At 43.9% G+C, this 13,411-nt stretch overlaps 1 protein-coding gene across 1 annotated transcript in view; it reads left to right on the forward strand.

Moving 5' to 3' along the window:
• The first annotated feature begins 674 nt into the window (after positions 1-674).
• LOC109378025 (uncharacterized) overlaps positions 675-13,411 on the forward strand; it is a 15,999-nt gene continuing 3,262 nt past the window's right edge. Inside the window, exon 1 of the mRNA XM_019634483.1 lies at positions 675-3,277. Coding sequence (XP_019490028.1) covers positions 2,968-3,277 — 310 coding nt within the window. The 5' untranslated portion in view covers positions 675-2,967. The remainder of the gene's footprint in view (positions 3,278-13,411) is intronic.

Below are 13,411 nucleotides of genomic sequence, written 5' to 3' on the forward strand. Positions count from 1 at the left end.
GGTGGTATAGGAGAGGGAAAAAAGTTTTTTTCAACCCTCCTAGGGTCCCTGGCTGCTGAAAATGAAACTGACAGTCAGATTACCAGGAGAAAAAGACACAAATATATTTAATATAAGCTTTACATGACACAACAACCTTCGTAAGGAAATGAAGATCCGAAAAAAACAGAACTAAGTATTTTTATGCTAGGTTTAATGAAGAATGGGCAGTCATATAGAAATGGGGCAGGTTAAGGAGCATGAGGTAAGTACAGTAACCTGACAGAAACAGCAAGACCTGTTTTTAGGATTCTTCTGTGTGTTCCTTTGTCTTTAAAGATAAGAATGTTCCTTTCCACGGGGTATTAAGGAAGGCACCTTTCACACGAGGGTTTCAAGACCTTTTCTAGGAGAAGGTCCCTGGAAAGACCACTGCAACTTAAAATATTCCATATACTAAGGTGCCATATTTTGGGGTAGCGTGTCCTGAGCCCCATCAGTGACACAATATGCCACACCTAAAATATGGCATAAGGATTATTTTCAACTAAAGGCACTTGAAAAACAGCAGGTGCGAGGGGGAGGTCTGATGTCCCCTTTCTTTCCTAAAAACAGGAATTCAAACCTTCATATGGAAGATGTCTTCCCCTTACAGGAGGAAAGTAACATTCATATTACTAAGGGTGGTGGTCAAAGCTGAGAGAAATCTGTACAAACAAACCTTGTTAAACTAACCCTTATCTTCCTGGGCGCTTTTCCACCATTAATGCCCAAACAAAAGCAAGCCCTTTTGTCTTGTTACATTCTCCTGATTCACTACTCATTGTCCAGTTCAGTATGCCAAGTGTTCAACTCTAACTGCTTCTTTGAGTCTTCATTTCCTTATGAGGGCTCCCATGGCAAGTAAAACTTACAGTGAATAAATGTGTATGCTTTCTCCTGTTAATCTGTCTTCTATTAATTTAATTCTCAGGCATAGCCAAAAACTCTAAGAAGGTAGAGGTAAAATTTTGCCTCCCCTACAGCAGCTAAGAGTTTGAAGTGGTGCAGAACATGCCACCCCGAAATATGCCACTTCGGTATATTGAATTTGAGCTTGAAGACACTTGAGAAATGGCAGATGCAGGGAGGGCTCTCTGACCTGCCCCTCTTACCTAAAAGCAGCTCATAAACTTTCCCATTCGAGAAATACACTCCTAGTACCAGGAACAGAACATTCTTTTCATCAGAGACAGAGAGTCAATGCCAAAATGAATCTGTCAAAACCAACCTACCAAAATAACCCTTTTGTTCCATGAGTTTCCCCTATGTATATCCTAGTCATTGTCCTACAATTTACTGTCCCTAGCCGAAGCCCTAGAATTGATTGTTCTTTGTTTGAAAAGGTATATATAAGCTTTGGGGCCTAACAGGCTCTTCAGGTCTTCATTTTCTTTCTGAAGACTCCCGTGTACACATACAAATATTAAAATTTGTCTGCCTTTATTCCTTTTGATCAGTCTTACGTCAATTTAATTCTTAGGCCCAGGCAATTGAGTTCCTTTGGGGGGGGGGGAATCTGTCTTTAAGGCAGATAAGGGGAGTTCAAAGAAAGCCTGTCCCTGCACTTGATGTTTTTCAAGTGCCTATGGCTCAAAATAATATACCAAAGCAGCATATTTTGGGGTGGCATATTCTACTACCCTTCAACATCTATCATGAATTCCAGGTTGTTGTCTTAGACATGTGACACAGACAGGGTGGCACCATTCAATGAACAGGCAGGGGAGGTGGGGAGAAAAGAATGAATCTTCTTAGCTCCCATGAGACATACTTTAGAGACTGTCAGTTTAAATATTCTGATTTTTGGAGATTTTGAGTTTAAGATGGCTAAAGAACAACCAGGAGGATGGATCTAGAAATCTAGATAAAGATTTGGGATTCATTAGCCTACAGAACATAGAGTAAAAGAAGAGGTGAAAGAAGGCACCAAGATTTTTTAAAATAAGAAGCTCTTCTTGGGAAAAAACATAATTCTTTCTGATGCAGAAACCATTGTCTCATGGATTGGCCTACAGAAGACCCTGGTAAAGAAATGAACGTTCTATCAGACCCCAATCAGTTTCTAGTAATGACTCTCACAATGTGGAGCAGATGTCCCCTTGCGAAACCCAATTCAGTTAACTTTGGAGTTTGATGTGAGGCCACAAACTGGGACTGAATCCTGGCTGAGAACAAGGAAGGAGCTAGAAACGGAGTTACAAATTGTTCAGTCTTCTTTCTGTATATATTACTTCTTTCAGCAGAGCCTTGGATGACAGTGCGTTGGATTCACTGATCTGCATCAGGTTTGGCAGTATAATGAGACCAGTTTTCCTAGAATCTGCTTTCTCCTGGGTGAGGTGAAATTCCAGGCCTCATACTGCCAAAACAGAAACTAGACTCAAGCATTATGACGACCTTCCCCTCCACCCTCGCTGCACATTCCAGGTGCCCTACCTCTGGAGGTCGCCTCGTAAATCCGTCAGTCTAATTAACCCGAACTGCCTTTGTTGCCCTTTTATGTAACCATAGTTCCGGGAGCCTGGCATCCTCCAGACAGGCTTAGACACGGCCCTGGGGCCCTAGTCTCCTTCGCGTCCCTAGACTCCGTCTGCTCGTCTTCTGATCTTCAGCCCCCAAAAAGACCTTTCCTCTTCGCCTACATTTAATGCCGCCCACCCCCCGAGGGCGGGGGGTAGGGGCGCACAAACGGGGAGACACAGAGGAAGAGGGACCCGGAAGCCGGGAGCCTGGCCCTGGGACGGGAATTCTCCCGGGACTGTGGTAGCGCGAGTCCGCTAGAGGGCGGCGTGGGGGCGAGGCGAGGAAACGCGGGGCGGGCGGGGACACCCGAGGCCGCTGCCCGCCCGCGCGCTTGTGGTGTTCACTCCGGTCCGATCTCCTTGTATATCAGGGGCCCAGCCACCCTTCCCAGTACCGCCGTTGTGTTTTCGGAAAATAGCGAGTATGTCTGGGAGAGGCAAGGGCGGCAAAGGTTTAGGCAAAGGCGGCGCCAAGCGCCACCGCAAGGTGCTGAGGGATAACATCCAGGGCATTACTAAGCCCGCGATCCGGCGCCTCGCTCGGCGTGGCGGGGTCAAGCGCATCTCGGGGCTCATCTACGAGGAGACCCGCGGGGTCCTGAAGGTGTTCCTGGAGAACGTGATCCGGGACGCCGTCACCTACACCGAGCACGCCAAGCGCAAGACGGTCACCGCCATGGACGTGGTGTACGCGCTCAAGCGACAGGGACGCACCCTGTACGGCTTCGGAGGCTAGGCGGTCGCTGCAGGCTTAACGCGTGCAATCCCAAAGGCCCTTTTTAGGGCCAACCACAGAGTCCTCAGAGGAGCTGGACACTTGAGTGATGGACTTGGAAGTTGCACTTGGTAGTTGTATCAAGCTTAGCTTTTGGGAAGGAGTGACTCCCGAAGTACTAACCACTGAAAACGAAAGTGGTTCCACTGAAGATAACTTGCGTAACTACGTTTTTATCACTAGAAAGCTCGTGTCCCTGTTGGGGCGGGCCCCGGTAGCAATATAGCCAGGCTTTCGGACCCCACATGGAAAAGGATTGGCTTGTAACCCGGGCATACGCAGACAGCTTGCTGACGCACCCCCCCCCCCCCCCCCCCGCTTTGTCAGCTCTTATGTAAGCAGCTGGCTGTTAGCCACTATTGTTCAGTATGCTAGCGTGGCTGCACCAGCAAGGGCGGATGTTGCTTCCCGCAGTGGCCGCCTCTAGACTATAACTGGTATGAACTCTATGGCCCCGTTTTCGGCCTCACCTGTCGGGAGCTGACCTGCGTTACAGCCCCATATTGAAGCAGTCTTTGGATGTACTCGTTAGCGTACTGTATTTGTGGTTGGTGGATCCCGCCTTGGAAAGTAGAAATTAGCAAATGAAGGCAAAGTGGAGTAACGCTCAGTAATATCTCTACATTTGCCTGAGCAAAGTAGGAAGACAACCATAGATTTACAGTCCTGAGACTGGCAGTTCTGCCTCCTGATGGTTTTTAATTGGGCTTCATTTAACTCCTTCCACCTGTGCAATGAGGGAGTGGGCCAGATGGTTTAGAGTCCGTGCTCACGTTGGATGGTGTGACAATACACTTGCTCACCTGAAAAAGGTGCAAGAGCACTTAGAAAATGAAATCCAATCGACCTCAAAAATCAAATGTTGCTAAGTGAGAGATGATGTATGAGCTTATTACTGTAGTTTTAAAACGTTTGGCCATATCTGTGAGAAGTATACTTGGTTTCTTGTTTTTGGTATTTAATAAGGTCTCACAATGGTCTGAGAGTACCTTATTTAAAAAAAATTTTTTTAGGTACTACATTCAAGAGAATTTAGTCAAGGACCTATGAAATACTGTCTTTCAGTGACAACATTGCAAAGATACAGAGACAATTTAATATGGTCCTTCTATAATAGCTGAGCAAACGATAAATAATCTTAATGTCTTAGAAAGCCAGTCTTCAAGAAATAGATAATTCAGGTATTGTAGCTTAGAATGAGAGGCCTGCAGGAACCTACCCACCATGAACACAGAAAGCACAATTTAATTTTTGACAAGGCAAAAGCAAGTTATTTGATATCAGCATGGAAAAGAATACAGTAAGCCATTCCGTGTGCTACCTTTTGTAAATACTGCTGATTTGGATTGAAATGTAGGTACACATCTCTAATCCTTTAAGCCTAATTAGCTGTGTGGTTACTACATTAGCAAGTAAATGGGGTTTTTTTTCCAGCTTATCAGAATGGGGAAGAAAAATAATGCATAAAATACATATATACTTACATATATGGCTGAATAGCACATGGTAGCACACACTTAGTATAAGAAATGTAGACGACAATTACTATAGGAGTCCTAACACTACAAAAGTCTGGCTGCTGGGAAACTGGAGAAAGTTTGGTTGTGAAAGTGGGGTTTGTGTCAGGCTTTGAATTTTGATTGCAAATATCACTGATTTTTTTTTTTTAATTTTAAAGGCAATGTAGATTGAATATACTGAGATACAATGAAGAAGGCCATATCAAAGGTTTGAAGAGAGATCAAAGAATAATGGGAGGGAGGGGGGAAAAAAACGTCCACTATCTAAACTAGCGGTTCTCAAAGTGTGGTCTCTAATCTAGGAGCGTCAGATCACCTGGGAACTTGTTATAAATGTAAAAACTTGGACCCACCCCAGACCTATTGAATGATAAATTCTGGGGAAGTGAGGCCCAGCAATTTGTGTTTTAAGAAACCCTCCAGGTGATTCTGATACACATTAAGGTTAGAGAACCACTGATCTAAGTATTGCTTTTTCTTTAAATGAAACAGAAGTACTTAAATCTGAATATATATTGCTCTCATTTGTTTTCCATAATGTTGGATTTTGTTTTCTTTAGTGGAAAAAAAAAATTTAGGTGAATGATCCTAATAAATTTGCTGTAGTACAAAATATTACAGGAGGATACAAGTAAAAGCTCATTTTCTCAAAGTATTTGGGACAAACAAAAAAGATGTATGAATACAAAATGTGGTCAGCTTGTTTCTGTGGAGTGCTGACTCCAAGCTGACATGGTCCTTGCAGTCTGGGATCTCAGCCAAAAGCTGACCCCATTCTCCTCTCCCCCTTGCTCGTGGTCTGCTTTGGGCAGACAAGCTCCTTCCTTCTGACCTTTATTTAGAGACTAGCTCCTTGGCTGAACTTGCCTACTTCTGCAATTGGTACTCACAAGTGTAACTATAAAGAACTAGAAAAATATGCTTCTCCAGATAGCTATTCCCCTGTTCCTCCTTTAACTACCTGAAACAACATCCTGGCTGTAGCTGTATAAAATAGTGTATCTGATTATTCGGGGCTCTTGCAAGCTCAGCTTTCAGAGACCTCCTGATCCCATCTTTGACTCAGGTCTCCTTTATTTTTCATTCCCCACTGTCCTCCCTCGGATCACCAGCCGGCAACATATTTCACTAAATATTATTGGTCTGTATTTTTTAATAGTATTGAATTTTGTAATCAATGGATATGTTTTTTTTTCTTCCTAAATGTCTCCAAGATCTTGTCCTTTAACCAATAATTATACATCTTTTTTTTTTTTTTTTACAGCAGAGAATAGTTTTAGTAGAGCAGAAAGTAACAGCTCTCAAAACGAGAGGGGGTCCCAACTGGGGTGCCCTTCTTTACAGTGGTATTAATAGAAACCCTATTCCCATCCTGTCTACTCCACTAAATACTATTACGATATGGCTTAACTGAGTCCTCTGTTAGCTGTATTCAGCCTCTGAACATTGCCAAATTACAGAATATACATTATGAATCTTTTTGCATTAATAAATGGCTTTTTAGGGCTGGCTGAGTGGTGTGTTGGTTAAGAGCTGGCTTGGGACACCAGAGGGCCCTGGTTCAGATCCCACATGGGGGCCAGTGACACTGCGCCCTCTGCAGCTAAGATGGTGAACAACAGTTCAACCTGGAGCTGGGCTGCCCGTGAGTCGCCGGTGACGGTATAGGCTGTAGCCCCTGCTGCAGTGGGGCTGCCATAAGCTACCGTGTGTGGCTGGCAGCCAACGTGAGTGGCTGGCAGCCGGTGTGAGCTGCCAAGAGCCGCCGTGAGCAGCCGTCCAGAGGCCGGTGACCCATCTGCCTCACCCGGGAAAAGCGCAATAATACCAACATGGGCCAGTGAAGCGATGTCCTCCACAACTAGACTGAAGAACAAAAGGACAGCTACTTGTCTGTTCCCCCTCCCCCAATTCCCCAATAAAATCTTAATAAATAAATAAAGTATTTAAAAAATAATAATAAATAAATGGCTTTTTAAAAAAAAGTTCTTAACTATCTGTAACAGTAAGGAATACAATGCTATTTTTTTTTCCTGATTGCTAACAAAATAAGTCCCTTCTCATTTTCCCCTGAGTGGTTCAGGTGCTCTCCAAAAGCCTTCTCCGCCACTAGAATATATAAAAATCATTATAGAATTTAGTCTGTGAGTCTATTACCATGGTCATAGAGGCACCACCGGCTAACCAAACCTCACAGTGGACCAGTTTGAAGTCTTACCTTCCCTTTCCAGACTCCCTACTTCTCTGAAGAGCAGCACTGTCATCCTGGGCACCCAGGCTGGATGCTCCTGAGTCACCTCCCACTGCTTCTTATTTTCGTCCTTTGAAACCTTTCACTCTGTACTCTATAGTCTATCTCTTGATACACGTGTTATTTCTCTACTTGAGCCAAAAGAACTGAATTATCATTTATGCAGAATGTTACTCGTATATATAAATATGACTACATATAGAATTATCAGGAAGAATGTTCATACAAATTTAAGAATGATTTATAGGTGTTGGTTTTGTTATAGTCATTGAACATTTCTGAATTGTTTGAATTTCTTAAAATAAGCATGTATAATTTCCTCCAAAACAATCAGAAGATGGATTAATCGATCGATACATACGTAATCTAGGCTCTATGAGCCATGGCTAATTCCAGCTTTGCCAATTTTCTCATTTTTAGTGGTACTGAGAATTCCTCTCTTCCTCACAGTAATGCTTTAAGGACCAAAGGAGAAGATTTATGTGGAGGATTGAAGACATGATGTGACACAGAAATCAAAGTTGATGTATTTATTGCCCACGTCGCCCAATCTGGTTCTTATGTGCTCTACAATCACTGGGGAAAGGTGGTAGTCAGTGTAGCCAGAATTTAGAGATGAAGGCCGACAGTAGGTAAAGATGAGGTTTGAACAGGGCCAGAGTTTTCAGGATTAGACCAGGAAAATGTCATCTTAACCAAACACAGGCCCCAGCCGACGTATCATTTTGTCAGGTATTTTTGCAATAAACCACTTAGCCTCAAGCATTTTTACTGCAAACATTTTCCCCACATAACTAATTTGCTGTAAGACAATTTTGCTATAACGAAAAAAAGATAATATATTGGTTAACAGTTTGGGTTTTGTTGTTCTTGTTTGGTTTCATTTCTCCATTGGCAAATCAACCACCTAGGGCAGATTGTATGTATTTCAGCTAATTGTCCATTTGGTTTCATTTCTCTACTGACAAAATTCTTGCAGTTACTCCCATTTTTACATGTAAATCCCATTAAGTCCAGTGTCTCTTACTGCTGCAGAGTTCTCCATGAAGTGAATCCACCAGTTTCTCTATCTACTTGCAGCGATGAATGCCCACAGTGACATTGTTTCTAATGTCCCATCATCCTTGTCATGTTCCCTGATAGGCATGTGTGGGAATTTCTTTTAGATAAATATCCAGAAGCAGAATTGCTGCTTCCTACCATGTGTATATGTAATTGGCCTAAGAACTACCGGACTGCTCTTCAGACTAGCTGCTCTAGTCCATACCCCATGAGCAGGGCACCAACCATTTAAGCCCTCCATCCTGGTTAAGCCTTGGAATTATTCAGCTTTCCAATATTTTCCTGAGTAGCCAGTGTTAAGTGATATCTCATTATTGCTTTAATTTTCCTTTTTCTGATTACTAATATTTGTCAGCATCTCCACATGTGTATGTTAATTTTTTTGCTTCCTCTTCTATAATCCTCTCCCCTGCACTATTCACAGGGTAAAATCTACCCCCTCCCCAGTTTGGCATTCACCCCGTACCCTCATAAGCTGTCCTCAAAGTTCCCACCACTGAAAAGTCATTTCCCATTCCTGGCCTTGGCCCACCCTGTGGACCTGCCACCACTCACAATTCTCCTTGTCTTTTTCTGGTTCCTCTACCCGGATTAGACTCCCTGCCCCGTCCCAAGATCTCTTCCAGGTTCCCTCTGAACTTCCAGACAACTCATCTGTGTCTTTCTCTGCCACCTACCACAGCATATACCACTCAATGCATGTGTTTTCCTTACAGAGCCAGGAAACCTGGCTTCCATTTCTGCCAACTCATATATGTGCCTACAGGTATGAAGAAATGCTGGGGTTCCTGTTGGACAAAATAAAAACAATTTTTCATTTGAAAAGTGAATTTACTTTTGGCAATTACTGAACGTGTCGACCCTGTTTGGTCTGGTAACAAATGTGGAATAGCCTTTAGGGTGTTCAATAATAGAGACACGGAAGGAGAAAAGAAGAAAGGCACAGAGATGAAGAAGCAGGCTGCCTTGTTGGCAGCAGCCATTTGTTCAGGACCAGGTAACCCAAGGAAAAAGAAGCCGCCTCTGGTGAGTAACCCGGGCCCCCACCATGTGACAGGGCCACAGGCCCCTAAGTTAGGACGGGACCAATGCGCATACTGCAAACAGGAACTGTACTGGAAGAAGAGATACCCCAATCATCCCCAGAGAGGGAAGGCACCGCCATTCTCCAAATGCCCCATGAAGATGAATGAAGATGGACAGGGCGAAGGGGTTCCCCGAAAGGTTCCAGGAAACCAAATCATGTCCCCTGAGGAGCCCTGGGTTACTTTAGAAGTTGAAGGAGAACTGTCACGTCCTGCGTGGCAAGGGCAAATGGGACACGAGAGGGGCGGCGCAGATTGAATAAGATCAAGAGACAGAAGTCAGATTTGAGAGCAAGACCAAGGGACTCAGCCTAAGAAAGACTGAGCCCCGAATCGGGTCAATGCAAGGCTTTTATTGAGAATCTTCAAAAGAAGCAAAACTGCAGAACGGTGAATCATTAACCGTGTATACTTGGGTGCCTTAAGGCTTGTTCCCATTACCGGACCCCTTTGTACTCCAACAAATGCTATGCCTTCGTACATCACTGCACAGCCCCAGGACACTCTGTTACATGTCCTCCCAGGGGAGACAACTGATATCATTCCATCAGGTCTCAGTTTTCCAAGACGCCCCCCGAGAGAGCTTTACAGATATCATTCCATCCGGCCTCAGTTTTCCGAGACACTCTCTCGACTACAGGGTATGAGGCTAATGCAGAGGGGGTGGTCGTGGGATTGGCTGTAAGGCAACAGAGAACCAGTAGAATTTCTACTGGATGTTGGAGCCATTTTGTATTACGACCAAAAAGGGCAGCCTATCTGACAGAGGTTGTAAGATAAAAGGAGTTATCGGGAAAAGGATAGACCAACCGATTTCTGGAGCCTCTGAATTGTGACATAGGTTTCTGGTCATTCACCCACTCTTTCCTATATGTCCCAGAATGCCCTGTTCCTTTATAGGAAGAGACTTACTAAGTTAGGAGCATCAGTCAGTCTATTTAGATGTACGGTTAAGGTGGCCATCCCTAGAGACAGGGGAGTAGATCTCCTGAAGAACTTTTTTCACAAAAGGGTCTCCTGAGTGAGGTCTGGGTGCATGGTGAAGTAGGAAGAACACTTAGAACACCCCCTTATGATGGTAAGTTTAAAGCAGTGGGACCAATGGCCCCATGTTAAGCAGTACGCCTTAAAACCAGAAGCTATCAGGGACATTAAACCAGTTTTAGATCGCTTACTAGATCGGGGCCTTATTAGACCCTGCAGTTCTCCTTGTAACCCCAGGAACTTGCAAGTCAAGAAGCCAGGGTCAGATGAATATAGATTTTTTACAAGACCTGAGGCCTGTAAATGAAGCTACACGGAATATACACCCTGTAGCACTAAACCCATATGCTCTGTTGACGAGAATACCAAGTCACAGTCAATTTAACACTGTTTTAGATTTGAAAGATATATTCTTTTACATCCCCAGAAAGTCCCAAGAAATATTTGCTTTAAATGGGAGAACTCAGAAACTCACCACAAGCAACAATTTTGTTCAATGGTTAGTCCTGCCCCCAGAACTTTAAAAATTTTGCAGAAATTTTAAGCAGAGATTTACAGAACTAGAATTAGAAAAAGGGACATTAATACAGTATGTAGATGACTTATTAATTGCCAGTCCCACCAAAGAGGACTAATTAATACAATAAAAACTTTAAACTTTCTGGCTAACAAGAGATACAATCTGTCTGAAGAAAAAGCGCAGTTGTCAAAACCCACAGTGAAATACCTCGGTTATCTAATTATCAAAATGGGAAGGACAACTACCCCCAGAAAGGACACAGACCAAATGTTGTCTGAACTCCTAAGTCTGTAAGCCATTAGGGGGATTTTTTAGGGTTGGTGGGATTTTGCCCAATCTGGATCCCTAATTTTGGACTCACAGCCAAACCTTTATGTGATAAATTACAAGAAAAATTTGAATAGGATGGAGAATGTCAATGAGCTTTTGATAAGTTAAAACGATTGCTCCCGAGCTCCCCTGCATTGGCACTACCTGATCTTGAAAAGCCTTTTGATTTATATGTACATGAGAAGAGGGCATAGCCTTAGGCATGCTCACCCAAAACTTAGGACCGTTAAAAAGAATGGTAGCTTACTTTCCCAAACAACTGGATAGTAGCAAGAGGATGGCCTGCATGCCTAAGGGTAGTAGCAGCCACTACACTAATAAAAGAGGCAGAAAAGCTAACACTGGGACAACCCCTCATGGTTCAGATGTTTCATCAGGTGACTAAGGTTTTAGAAGCTAAAGGCCAGCTGTAGCTGACCATGGGTTGTATGTGCCAATATCAAGCTATGCTCCTTGACATCCCAGACTCTGAGCCCTGCAAGTCTATTACCACAGTGAAAAGAGCAGTTAGTTCATAAATGCATAGAAAATACTAGATATGGTGTATGCTAGCAGCAAGATCTAAAAAAAAAGCGAGCCTCTCCCTAATTTAGAGGAAATATAGTTTGTAAATAGGAGTAGCTTCTTCCATGCGGGTCGAAGGAAACTGGGTATGCAATTGAAATGATAAGAGAGGTAACAGAAACAAAGGCGCTAAGACCTAGCACTTTCACGTAGAAAGCTAAACTTAGAGCACTGACAAGAGCCCTTGAACTGGCAAGGGACAAGAACCTAACAATAGACAGTGATTCTAGGTATACCTTTTATGCTCATGGAACAATCTGGAAGGAAAGAGGGATGCTGAATGCTAATAATAAGGAAATAAAATACAGGAAAGAAGTTAGAAGCCATTAAAACTCCCAAAAAGGTGGCAGTTGTACACTGTTAGGGCATCAGAAAGGAGAGCCAGGGTCAGAGCAGCGCCAAGGGAAATTAAGCTTAGCCTATTTGAAATGATGTATGGTAAGACTTTCCCAGACTCGCAAAAGGGCTACTTCCAGATGTGGGAGCAGAAGCAGCTACTGAGCACATTATAAGCTTAGGCCAAGTAATAACAACCTTTCATAGATACAGTTACTCAATTCAAGCATTCCCCAGTAGTATGGCTGTTTACTCACACAAGCCCAGAGACAGAGTGAACAGGAAGACTTGGAAAACAGGGTCATCTCAGGACCAGTTAAAACCTCTTTGGGTTGGGCCTTACCTAATGCTATTAACAACCCATTGCTCATAAATTACAGGGCGTCACCCCGTGGAGTCCGCATCTGAAGAGCCAGTGGAACCAACATCCACGAATACTGCTGAAATTTGTTCATGTGAGCTCACCACAGACTTGAAGCTACTCTTCCGGAAGACTAAAAGATAAGTACTCTAGTGCCATGAGGCAGCACATAATTATTGGAGTTAAAATAAATACCAGCTATAATATCCTGCCCCATGGTCACCGGAGAAATAAATCTTTTCTGACAATAGGTACAATATCCAGTACCTCTGGACTGCCTTGGTGGGTGTCTCCCTTACAAGAGACTGGTTACAATTACAGATACTTATTAGAGATCATCTGTTTTTCTCTGGGTTTTTCTGGTTAAAGGCTGCATGATCCTTATAGGCCTGGGAAACAGAGAAATTTCTGGCTGCTTTTAAAAAGGAGCAACCTGGCTGGCCTAGAAAGTCGGGCACGACACCTGGTTTTCTGGTTCTGATTCTGCCTAATCTCATTCTGCCCTTTCCTCTCTCCGTTTCAGCCCTGGATGTCCCAGTAGCGCACTGCTGGGACCTATGTCAATCAGATGGGCTCCTTTGTCACGGTATCTGAGATCTCTTATCGCCTCTCAGGGGCCTCTAGGTTTCTAAGAGAAACCTCAGGACATTAGGCTTTAAAGAGGGAATTTGAAGGGGAAATGAGAGTTTATAAACTTCCTTTAGCCCCAGTACCCTTACCCTTGCCAGCCTGCCTGTCAGGGCAGCACTCCAGCAGCCAGACTCACTGCCCCACCTTTTCTTCCTCCAGCTTTTTCCTCCCAAAAAGGGGAGGTCGGGAGGTCCTTCCCTGTGGCTGCCCTGACCAGGACACCTTCCCAACTCCCTACTTCTTCAAATCCTTGTGGGGCCAATCTGTTGGCAAGCCTTTTATCTATCTATTGACCCTAGTATCCGTCACCCTAATGTCGCCCTGAGGGGCCAGGCCCATCAGGCCCAGCACATGCAGAACCATTTTTGGGGCTAAAAATTTGTGGTAATTGCATTTCCACTAACCACCAGAAGAGACCCTTGAGGGGACTGGAAACAGGGGTATAATGTA

This window comes from Hipposideros armiger, unplaced genomic scaffold (assembly GCF_001890085.2).
Source record: "Hipposideros armiger isolate ML-2016 unplaced genomic scaffold, ASM189008v1 scaffold_1700, whole genome shotgun sequence".
NCBI classification, from domain to species: Eukaryota; Metazoa; Chordata; class Mammalia; order Chiroptera; family Hipposideridae; genus Hipposideros; species Hipposideros armiger.